Source organism: Bactrocera latifrons, unplaced genomic scaffold, assembly GCF_001853355.1.
Source record: "Bactrocera latifrons isolate USDA-ARS-PBARC rearing strain unplaced genomic scaffold, ASM185335v1 scaffold_1626, whole genome shotgun sequence".
NCBI lineage: Eukaryota > Metazoa > Arthropoda > Insecta > Diptera > Tephritidae > Bactrocera > Bactrocera latifrons.
Genome location: NW_017535104.1, coordinates 4,166 through 15,740, shown reverse-complemented (window position 1 = coordinate 15,740; position 11,575 = coordinate 4,166). Strand labels below are relative to the sequence as shown.

Sequence of the window (11,575 nt, the reverse complement as noted above, 5' to 3'; positions counted from 1 at the left end):
CTCATATTCATTTTTTGGTTTGCGCAAATAAATCTGCAAATACCCGAGTGTGCTCAAATTTATTGCCAACCGCAGTTGTAAGTAAGCTTTTGGAGTTTTGTGTGAAGCGAAACAAATGATGCAGAATTTTCTAAATAGGATGGAGAAGGGACAATGCGCAGCAAATAAAATAATTGTTTCTGCAATCGAATATTCGAATTTTAGAAATAAGGTTTTTTTCTTAAACGGAGTATATTAAGTTTGCCAAAAAATTTTTAAACTGAAACGTTGCAGACCCTATAAAATATATATATATATATATGATCAGCATGATGAGTTGAGTCGGTTTAGTCTTGGTCAGTGGTATATATACCAACTTGTTCTACAGTTTTTGAGCTATCGTCTAAAACTTTACACACGTACACGTCCTTTCCTCCCAAAAAATGCTTCTCTTTTGTCGGTAAAGCAAGAAATATTTTTATTTACTAAACACGCGGCACTCTCGAAATAACTTGATCTGATAAATGTTTTTACATGTTCAAGGTCATATTTAGTGATCTGTTAATGCCCAACCAATGTTGTGTGATAATTTCTATGAGACAAAGCAACCTCGCTAATGGTTTCCAAGACTTCTCGCGTTTATGTAAGCCTTGTTTGATGTAAATGTACTTATTGTAAGCATGCTCTTTCCCTAGTTAAATAGTTAGTACTCTACCCTATATTATATTTCAGTTATATAATTCTTAAAGTGAAACGTGATTTTTGCAATTCAAAAAATATTTACTTAGTCTGGAATTGGAAGTAAACCGTAAGTCAATGCACCGTTATAGAATTTATTTTAACTTCTCTTCTATGAAAGTATGATCAGATTTAGCTATCAACAAATTTGAAATCCCCAAATTCTGAAACAGTTGAGGCTTTTGCCATATGCATTTAGGTTTTTCAACAAGAGTAAAGCAACAAAATAAGTTCCAAGAAAGAAGAGAGGTCGGCAATCGACAAGTTAATTATCTGCGTGTCAAACAGGGATCCCCATAAGACAGCAAATAAGATTAGAGTTGCGGTTTTTGGAAAAATGTTGAGTATCAAGGAAGAAATCAATACCCTCTGAATGCGATCGAAGGAGCCGGTGAGAGCTTGCAAAGAAATACCGCCCGCCATTGGACAGCAAAACAGTGGAAAATAGTATTATTTTCTGATTCTTGCCTCGACGCAAATAGTTGGACCCCAAATACACTAGGCGAACTTTAAAGCATGTTGGCAGCTATATTATGATTTGGGGTGCCATGCCGTGGCTAGGTGTTGGGCCTATTTACCAGCAAGATAACGACCAGAAACATACTGCACGTGGTACAAGGCAATGGTTTCAGGAAAACATGGTGGCTCTATTAGACTGACCTTTATGCAGAACGGACTTAAAGGTCAGCAGGGTATCTGGCCTGTTTTTTTGACTTTTTTTCATATAAATTTTTATTGTACAATAGAACTTTTTTCCCATATCATGAGGTATATCGTGGAGTGTATAAACAATTTTTTTCGGAATTTTTTGATGACACCTGTCGGAGAAATGGCTGGGTGAATGAGATGCGTCTCTGGCGGACATGATTTCTCATGTTTGGATCATCGGAAACACAGAAACCCAATTTATTCTTAAAAAGTACGTAAATGGTTATCGTTTCGTTCCTACTAGAATCATGAAAAAATGTTCATAAATAAAAAAAAGTAATTAACGTTTTTGTTTTTAATTTTCCCCATGTTTTTTTTACTTAAACCTTCCAATCGTAAGCTGGGTTTCTACATTAATTCCAAAAGGTAGAAGAGAACAGACAATATAAAAAAAAAAATGAAGAAAGATTACCCTACTGACCCCTTAAACTCAATCGAAAATCTTTGAAGACATTTGAACAAAAGAGTTCGATCCAATTAAGTTGAATATTATCAGGGAATAAACGAAAAAATTAAACAAGAATTGAATCACATTCCAAAGTCAAGCCGTGTATTACAGTAATGAGTTTGCAACCAAATATTAACTGGAAAAGCAAATTGAAAACATTAAAAAAAGAAGAAGGAAAACGTGAGAAACCTGAATACATTGAAAGATCTTAAATTAATTTTGGGGTTATAGAAAGTTAGAGTTTCATAATGTTTATTTATCGTGATCTGAATCCTGTGATATATTCTAAAGTTTCGAAACGAGTTGAGCCACTGGAAGTCGCTACATTTTTTAGCGTAAATTATACACGAAAATTCTCAAACCTTTCATTGAAGCGCAAAGGCACTCTCAACTTTTTAAAATAAACAAACTGTCACTTCAAGCAACATAGAACATCAACGCTTTCATATCTAGAAATGTCACATGACATGCCACACATTGACATTTCACTTGAAGCGTCATTGTTTTGAGGTATATTTTCTTTGAAGTGTTCTTCAAACAAACACACACAAATATTGAACCCGTCTTTTACGTTTCTTAGTAAACATACTAAAATATATTTATAACTTTTTTCTCGTTACAGATACTCAACTTGAGCAGCAGCAACAATAACAGTGGTAGCAGCCGTTAGAGCAACTAAAAAAGTCAATCCTTAGGGTCAAGGGAAATACCGTCGTACAGCAATGAGCATAACGTCAAAGAAAATCAAACAATATATAAACAAAAGAGCAAAGAATAACACATGACTGCAACACAAACGAAATTGCCGACGCCGCCGACGAGGACGAGAACGAGTACGACGACATAAAGGTCGCCGTGGCGTAACCGAACACGATTACGAAGCCAAAGGCAACACTAAGCAAACACAAACACAGGCGAAAGAAGAAAACAAAACGAACGAACGTGSAAGCAACAAATCCGYAGTACCCGCAGTACTACTACAAAGGTGCTTGTGAGCACTGCACGCACAGCAGAGTGCAACGGTACGACGGCACAGAGGAACAAGCGACTCGTCACAAGCGCCAGTGCCACTAAAAAAACAACACAACACATCCAACAACAACCTAAATACTACACATTAATAAACTACATAAAACCGTGCGTGCTAATCACTAACTAATACTAGAAGCGACAACGCCGATATAACTGTAACACAAAAGCGTATTAAGTGCAACAGTGTGTCCCAAACCGGTGTGTCACGTGTCCCAGTCACAACTACTAGTTCACCGCAAATACATATAAACTGTAATCAAAAGGACAACCCGTCTCTAGTGCAGCGAGTAGCCACTGCTGTAGTACTTAGCGGTAGTAGTTAGTAGGCGCCAACAACTAACTGTATCCGTAGCTTTTCAAATTTAAAGCCCTCCACTTTTTTCACTTTTAAATCGTAAATATTTTAATGAAAAACAAAATTTCAAAAACAAAAAACTTGACTGATAGTTTATTAAATTAATTAAACATTTCAATTGAATAGAAATTTAAACGAATGTTCACAAAACTACAACAACAACAATAACACTCGTACGCATGCAACAAATGATCTCGAAATCAAAACAGAACTCCACGTTAAAGCAAGAAACGCGCGATAATGTCGAACTTCAATTAAAACAAAGCAAATAAAGCGACGAAAAAACAACAACAACACAGCAAAAATTGCAACAACTCAAAGCGAATTTGACAAACCAAAAACCAACAACTAACATTGCCAAAAACAAACAAGAATTGCAGCATTTTTTAAAAACACGAATAATTGAAAAACTACAAGAACAACAACTACAACGCATATGATAGCATTCGCATTGACAACGACGTTTAGTCAGTAAAGCCCCGCAAAAAAAAACAAAAAAAAAAACACGAATAAAAACGCTGAACTTAGCGCCAATAAATAACGGGACAAATCAAATTGCAACCGTGCCTCTGCTCACTGCAACACGACGGTGGTGAAAGCATTTAAACGCGGTGCGCTCGCGAATAATCAAATTTGGTGCAACAAAAAATATTCAAAACTGAACTTAGCAAAGTGACTTTTTCATTAGTCAACGCCTTGTTGTTTTTGTTGTTACATAAAATAGAGTGCCACAGCGTTGCGAGCTGGCGGATAAGCCAATTTTATTCATAACACAAAGCGAGTGAGCGTAGCAGCGGCCGGCAGGCTAAGCGTGTTGGTTGTGGCCAGTAGCCAGCAGTGGCAAGCAGACGCAAACAAAATGGGCAATAAATGTTGCAGCAAACGACAGGATCAGGAGTTGGCACTTGCCTACCCGAGTGGCTATAAAAAATCAGATTACACATTCGGTCAAACGCATATAAATAATAGCGGGCAAAAGCATAACAATGGCGGCTCGCTGGACTCCCGTTACACGCCCGACCCGAATCGTGGGCCGCTCAAAATTGGCGCCAAGGGCGGCGCAGACATAATACGCCCGCGTACAACGCCAAGTAAGTACTCACATCCGTTTCTGGGTGAAATATATGCGCCTGTAGTTGTGTATGTGTATGTGTGTGTCCTGGGTTAATTATTAAGTTTGCAACGCGCAGTAGGCATTTGGGAAACCCAGTGACTTGACAGACTCATTTGCCCAGCAGTTATAACTGTAAACATATATAACTTTATATATATGTATATAATTATGTGTGTGTGTGTATGTGAATCAATATGGTAAATCACCGCTTGTGCATATTTGTGTGAAGGTCGCTCGTTTTAATATTTTATTGCTGGTAATCCATATTTATTTGTTAATCAGGGTAAGCTCGAAGCTCATTGAGTGAGTGCGAAACATTTTTGAGAATATTCATTAATTAAATTTTAATTCTGACACACAAATGTAAACATATATGTATGTGTGGGAATGTTGGTTGCTAATATCTAGTGAGTTTTGAACTTTGCGATGAATGCGGTACATTGAGGTTATGTACATAACAAAACGCTTCTTTTGTCTTCAAGCACTTAGTGATACAAAATTATCTTGCTATCAATTTTGAGGCACTTACATGAAATAAATTTGTTTTAAATATCCTCTCTATTGATTAGCTCACTTTCAAAATGTTATGTTAAAATTTTGTTAAATGATGTATAACAATTTCTTTGCATCGATAATACTAAACATATCCTTAGTACTAGTATGGTAATAGATTGTCAAAAAAGTCTTGCGGTATTTTTTTACTCTTGACTGATGCTACGGCTATAGTAGCAGCCGGTCTCTTTCGGGGCGTGGCACATCTTCGATCACCTCTACAACAGAACGAAAACGTTGAAACCATCGTTGTGCGGTGGAAATGGAAACTGTATCGGGTCCTTAAACTACACACATTTTATTCGCGGCTTGAGATGCATTTTTGCCTTTATCGTAGTAGTACTGTAAAATATGCCGAATTTTCTCTTTATTTTGCTCCATGTTTGCGACGCTATAACTCACGAACGACTTAAAGGAAACGACAATCAATCAAACACGGGTTAGCGCGTGAAATGAGCTTTCCAAAAGGGTATAACATGACCCGATGCGACGAATAAAACTAGAACTACGCGCTCTCAGCGCCAACTAGCGAAAATACCGCAAGACTTTTTTGACAACCTAATATAAAAAGAGTGGTCCATTTCAAAATGGCAGCTCTTGAATCTCTTCAGGTTTTTCGTCCCAAATGTGGTAATTTTACGGCATCAYTTCTTGCACRAGCTGTATTTTGTAYGATTTCAATTTAAGATCTGGACGTAAAATATGCCAAGTCGATTCATACGKCAGTCCGAGYTKTTGCGAGCGGTGTCGAATCGATTTTCCATTGTCTTCGTATATACCCTCAGCTATGGGTGCTATATTTTCTTCACTGCATGCTGGGTGATGGTATTACGAATAGTTCGCTCAGTAGGCCGATTACATTGACCATAAGTTGAGTGAAACGGGCTTATTTACAGAATCTGCATTTTCGTAATAAAGTTGAACGATTTGTTAACGTGTTATTCAGGTGTAAGTCTTTCAGTAATGAAATACGAAACAATACTGAACAAAAGTATCGTGACAGCTTGACACGACTCACGCACGATCTATCAGAAAGGGTATTGAAAAAAGTACCTCTACTTTGACTCGTTACTTTCGCCGCTTCTCGATAATTTTTTGACCTATTGAGATTTTTTTTTTATAGATATCACGCGATATCAGTAGCGTTACATAAAACTTAGTGTAGAATCGGGTTAGAAACTGAGGCCAACGCAAGACTTAATGTTACTGAGATATAAGCTCCATTTGAGGAATTGAAGTTGTCAGAAAACTTCCGCTACGAATGATGAGCGAAAGGACGGAAGTAATGTTCAAACTTTTGAATGAAAATAATCTAATTTTCAAACTCCCTGTGATTTATATTTTAGTAAACTTGTTCAAAAAGCCATGAAAAGGAAAGCTTTTATTTTTGAATTAGATCCGAAATTCCTGCATTCTGCATTGCCACATGTTTTCATGCTACTTACTTACACCACTCTAAATTACATTAGTATATTTGTATATACATGAACGCCTAGCGGTAACGCCATAAAAACGGCGACTTTTCTTTTCGCTTGGCTTGAGTTCAACAACGCTTAAGTACGACTTAACGCGGTTGAATAATTAAATATTTATAGTTGTAAACTGGTAGGTGCTTGTATGCACAGTGTTGGGCAGAATTAAAGCGCTTCGTGTTTCACGAAAACACCGGTTGACACGATTTTTGGATCTGGCTTCTGTATTTAAAATTTTAGTTTTTCCAACACTAAAAATAAATTACAAGACTTTTTCACACTGAAAATGCTTTCTACATTAATTAATTGATTAAAATTGTTTTAGTAAAACTTTTTTTCGTGATTCTTAAATGTTCGTATGGTCAAATCAACTTCATTCGTTCCGGGTAAAAGCAAACTTTTGGGAATAAAAATAAAAATTTTAATATTTGTATAGAATCAGAATTTGAGCATGACAACAGAACCGAAAAAACTACTTTTTTTGTTGATCGGCGGTTGATTGATTGATTGATGATATTTTGTTTAATTCAACGAATCTCTTAATTAGTAATTGTTTATATGCACAGGAAACATATTTTTACGAGTGTGTTAATTTTAAGGATAGTATTAAGGTACTGGGACTCACACTTCCTATCGGTAATAACGCTTTTACCCTATATTTGTCATCCATTTCTTTTTTAAAATTTTAGTGCCAATCTATATACATTATTTTGAGTTCTAGAAATACATAATTAATTGGATTGAATTTTTTTATCTTTATTTTTTTATTTTTATTTTTTTTTTATAATAGGAGGAAGCATCGAAAGCCTGAGTGCGGGACTTTAATCCGCTAAACCTAACCTACTCCGAACTCAATACTCTCCCACGGAACCACCAGATAAGGTATTACTTCATGGGAGTGACAAGACATTTTACGTCTCCTCTATAGCACAGACAAACTGACGCCTATTCTGCTGTATCTGTCTTAATATTGTCATGATGGAAGTTGCCGCTTCGCGAACAGCTTTCCACTTCTCAGAGGACTGACACATAAGTGCAGTCAAACTTTCCACCGTTAAACTACCACCTAGTGCTGTTTCTAACTTTTCCCTTATGTCTAGAAACCGAGGACATTGGAAGAACACGTGCTCAGAGTCTTCTATTGACTCCGTACAAATCGGTCAATACGGACTGAGGTCGTTTTGAAATTTATAAATGGATTGAATTTCAATGGGCGCCCAAATGTAGGCAATTATTTTTGTAAGAATAATATATCTGCCCGCAAATAATAAAAATCCTTGGTTTTATTACACAAGAAGAGACTAAGATGCATTAGATGTTGTATATGGACATATTACATATATTTGCGCGCTACTGTGCCTAAAAAACTTACTGTGATGTATGTATGTGTGTTTGTAGTGCGCTTGAGCAGCAGCAACATTGAAACTTGCCCTCTGGCACACGCCCGCCCTAGCGGCTGCTGCTGCGCTGAACCTTGCGACCGCATAACACAGCTGCGCATTGAACGCTGAGACCGAGACCCCGCAACTGCGGCATTCACTGGCGCTGCAACGTGGCGAAGTGCATGCGGCAGCAGCAGCAGCAGCTGTGATTGCTGTGTCTTCATTATTGAGGCTTGCGAGAGCATTACAAGCCAGCTTGAGCAAATTCCATTTGCAGGCCAAAGTTGAAAGGCGCAGAACAAAGCTGATTTTCGCTGTGCAGCACTTGTAGCAAATGCCACTTGATACGCTCGCCTCGCCACATGTGTGCCAGCAGCGGCGCGCTAGTGCGTGTGGCATGTTGCCTATGCGCTGATATGTGCATCTGTAAGCGTTTTGTATATTTTTCGAGCGACTGTGTGTGTGTTTGTGTGAGTTCACGGAATGCACGCCGAGGCCAAGGCTCCTTGCTAAAAAAGCTAAGCTGCCAACTGGTCGGCAGGCAATTATTTACATTTCCATTTACACAGTCACAAGCAGACAACGTTGCTTCTCAACATTTTACTTCGCACACACATACACTCATACATGCACACATTGCGCGCTTAACACCAAAAAGTATGATTGACCAAAAAACACACGAACAGCCAGTAAATATCTAGTGCAATACAATTAGCGACAGTAAGTGCACTTGGAAAAAGTTGGCATTACGGTACCTACCGTTATTCATTAATTTTGCATCTCATCTCCCCTTGCTGTTGCTGGCTTACATTTTACAGTTATTTACTTATATATATATTTTTTTTTTTTGCTCTTCATTCAATTAGTAGATTGTGTTGCAATGAATTATGGCAGCGCGACCGAGAATGCGGCGTTTTTAGGTTGCTTTAAAAGGTTTTTAAATTTACACATACACACACACACACACTCATGCATTCATGCATTAGTTTGCATGTTGCTTGTGCCGAAGTTTATTATTTATCTGTGTTTTATTGTAGCTCCTGAAATCCTGAACTGAACTCTTGAGCGCGTTCAGAACTCTTGTAATTAAAAAAATATAGCAAAAATGTAGCTTCTTCCTTGGTTTATTAAATTTCCTCAAATTCAAGCGATTTTTACCAATTTCCTCAAGCTCTTTGCCAGCTGCCGTCGTTTGGCACTCACCGACGCAGCCAAATACACATTAAAATTTATTTAAACCCAACCCTTATGTAGCCACAGCAAACAAATGCAATTACAAAAAATATATATATTCATAACCCCCACTCATCTCTGCTGCCTGTTTCCCTCTGCATTTCCAGCTGGCGTTCAAGGTGGCCTGCCCAAACGGCGTGTCGTTGTCGCCCTATACGATTACAAGTCGCGCGATGAGTCTGACTTGAGCTTCATGAAGGGCGACCGGATGGAAGTAATCGACGACACCGAGTCCGATTGGTGGCGTGTAGTCAATTTGAGCACACGTCAGGAGGGTTTGATACCCCTAAACTTTGTCGCCGAGGAGCGCAGCGTGAACAGTGAAGAGTAAGTACACATACATACACATATTTTATATGATTTTCCATGTGTTGCTGATTTAATAAACATATATTCCTTCGCTCTCCGCTCCGCCTTCTTTTAGTTGGTTCTTTGAAAATGTGCTACGCAAAGAGGCCGATAAGCTTTTGTTGGCGGAGGAGAATCCGCGCGGTACATTCCTGGTGCGTCCGTCGGAACACAATCCCAACGGATATTCGTTGTCGGTGAAGGATTGGGAGGATGGCCGTGGCTACCATGTGAAACATTATCGCATCAAGCCGCTCGACAATGGTGGCTACTACATTGCCACAAATCAGACTTTCCCCTCGTTGCAGGCGCTGGTGATGGCCTACAGTAGTAAGTTGTTAATTTCATGCACACGCAATTGTCAATACAGTAGCGGCGAGTTTATGGTGCCAAACAGAAAATATAAAAAACGATTTTCAAGGTGAAATGGAATTSGATAATGAAAGSTCTCAGCAAAAATTTYAAATTTAATATTTTAATTGCTGGTCACCATTTTCTGGCTGCTACTGTAGTTATTTGCGCGCTTCATTTGCATTGCTGTATATTCATTTGCTATTAATTTCCGCAGAAAATGCACTTGGCCTTTGCCACATACTGTCGCGTCCGTGTCCGAAGCCACAGCCGCAAATGTGGGACCTGGGACCGGAATTGCGTGACAAGTACGAGATACCGCGCTCCGAAATTCAATTGATACGCAAATTGGGACGCGGCAACTTCGGTGAGGTGTTCTACGGCAAGTGGCGCAACAATATCGACGTCGCCGTGAAAACGCTGCGCGAAGGCACGATGTCGACGCAGGCGTTCCTACAAGAGGCAGCCATTATGAAGAAGTTCCGYCACAATCGCCTGGTGGCATTGTATGCCGTCTGCTCGCAGGTGAGTACAATCATACAAGTTTTGTGGAATTCTTGATTGAATTTATCGTGGTTTTTTTTTTTTATTGCGCAGGAGGAGCCCATCTACATTGTGCAGGAGTACATGTCCAAAGGCAGTTTGTTGGACTTTCTTCGCGAAGGCGACGGTCGCTATTTGCACTTTGAAGATCTTATTTACATAGCCACGCAGGTGGCATCCGGCATGGAATATCTCGAATCAAAACAATTGATACATCGTGATCTGGCCGCACGCAATGTGCTGATCGGCGAGAATAATGTTGCCAAAATTTGTGATTTCGGTTTGGCGCGCGTTATCGCCGACGATGAATACTGCCCCAAACAGGGATCGCGCTTCCCTGTCAAATGGACTGCACCCGAGGCGATAATCTATGGCAAATTTTCCATCAAATCCGATGTCTGGTCTTATGGTATTCTACTAATGGAACTCTTCACCTACGGACAAGTGCCATATCCGGGCATGCATAGTCGAGAGGTCATTGAGAATATCGAACGTGGCTTCCGCATGCCGAAACCAACTAATCACTATTTCCCCGATAATATTTATCATCTACTATTACAATGTTGGGATGCGGTGCCGGAGAAACGGCCAACATTCGAATTCTTGAATCACTACTTCGAATCGTTCACCGTGACGTCGGAGGTGCCCTATCGGGAGGTGCAGGATTAAGTAGCGTAGCACTCGAAATGCCGCGAGTGGTACAGCGTTATTGCCAGTGCGATATACATACATACACATACATATATACAAACATACATAAATTAACTAGATTTAATTGTAAGCCTTTTTAATTCAATTGAGAAGTGAGTCGTCTAAACAAAAACAAACGTATCTACATTACAGAAAACAAAAACAAACAGATAACTTTTCAATGGCAAAAGTTGTAACTGCTGCAGCGTAAACGCAAAGCAGCAGCATCAAGGTGCACATACGCAATCGTTTGGCGCTGCCATGTATGGGGCCAGTGGGATGTACCACTTGAAGAAGAAGAATTTTTACATTCGCAAAAAACTGCTACATACTAAAAGCTATTCTACATTATATACATAACACATGGTACGCGTATGATATATGCGTACGTTTATGATAGCATAAAAACAAAAAAGAAGAAAAAAATATTTTACACTTGATAAGCGAAATCTTTTATAATTTATATAGAGGTATTTATGTAATTTTAAGCTTATGGCAAATGAATTGTGCTATATAAGAGAAGCATTTAACAAATACAAAAAAAAAACCACAACAATAAAATATCTAATAGTCAGTCAATAGCAAGAAAAACGAATGAAAATCCGTAAAAATCTTGCAAAAAAAAAAATT

The 11,575-nt window shown here is 38.7% G+C and overlaps 1 protein-coding gene across 2 annotated transcripts; it reads left to right on the top strand.

The window, feature by feature from the left end:
- The first annotated feature begins 2,475 nt into the window (after nucleotides 1-2,475).
- Nucleotides 2,476-11,371, top strand: LOC108966522 (tyrosine-protein kinase Src64B). Of its 2 annotated transcripts, XR_001993189.1 has the most exons (6): nucleotides 2,476-4,351; nucleotides 9,121-9,340; nucleotides 9,438-9,691; nucleotides 9,930-10,237; nucleotides 10,310-11,032; nucleotides 11,099-11,371. XR_001993189.1 is itself a non-coding variant. In XM_018929466.1 (5 exons), the coding sequence occupies exons 1-5, from the start codon at nucleotides 4,120-4,122 to the stop codon at nucleotides 10,922-10,924; spliced, it is 1,629 nt and encodes a 542-aa protein (XP_018785011.1). In that variant the 5' UTR covers nucleotides 2,476-4,119; the 3' UTR covers nucleotides 10,925-11,371. The 2 variants fall into 2 exon arrangements, 1 of the variants encoding a protein (XP_018785011.1); XM_018929466.1 differs by having other exon boundaries at nucleotides 10,310-11,371.
- Nucleotides 11,372-11,575: the final 204 nt, after the last annotated feature.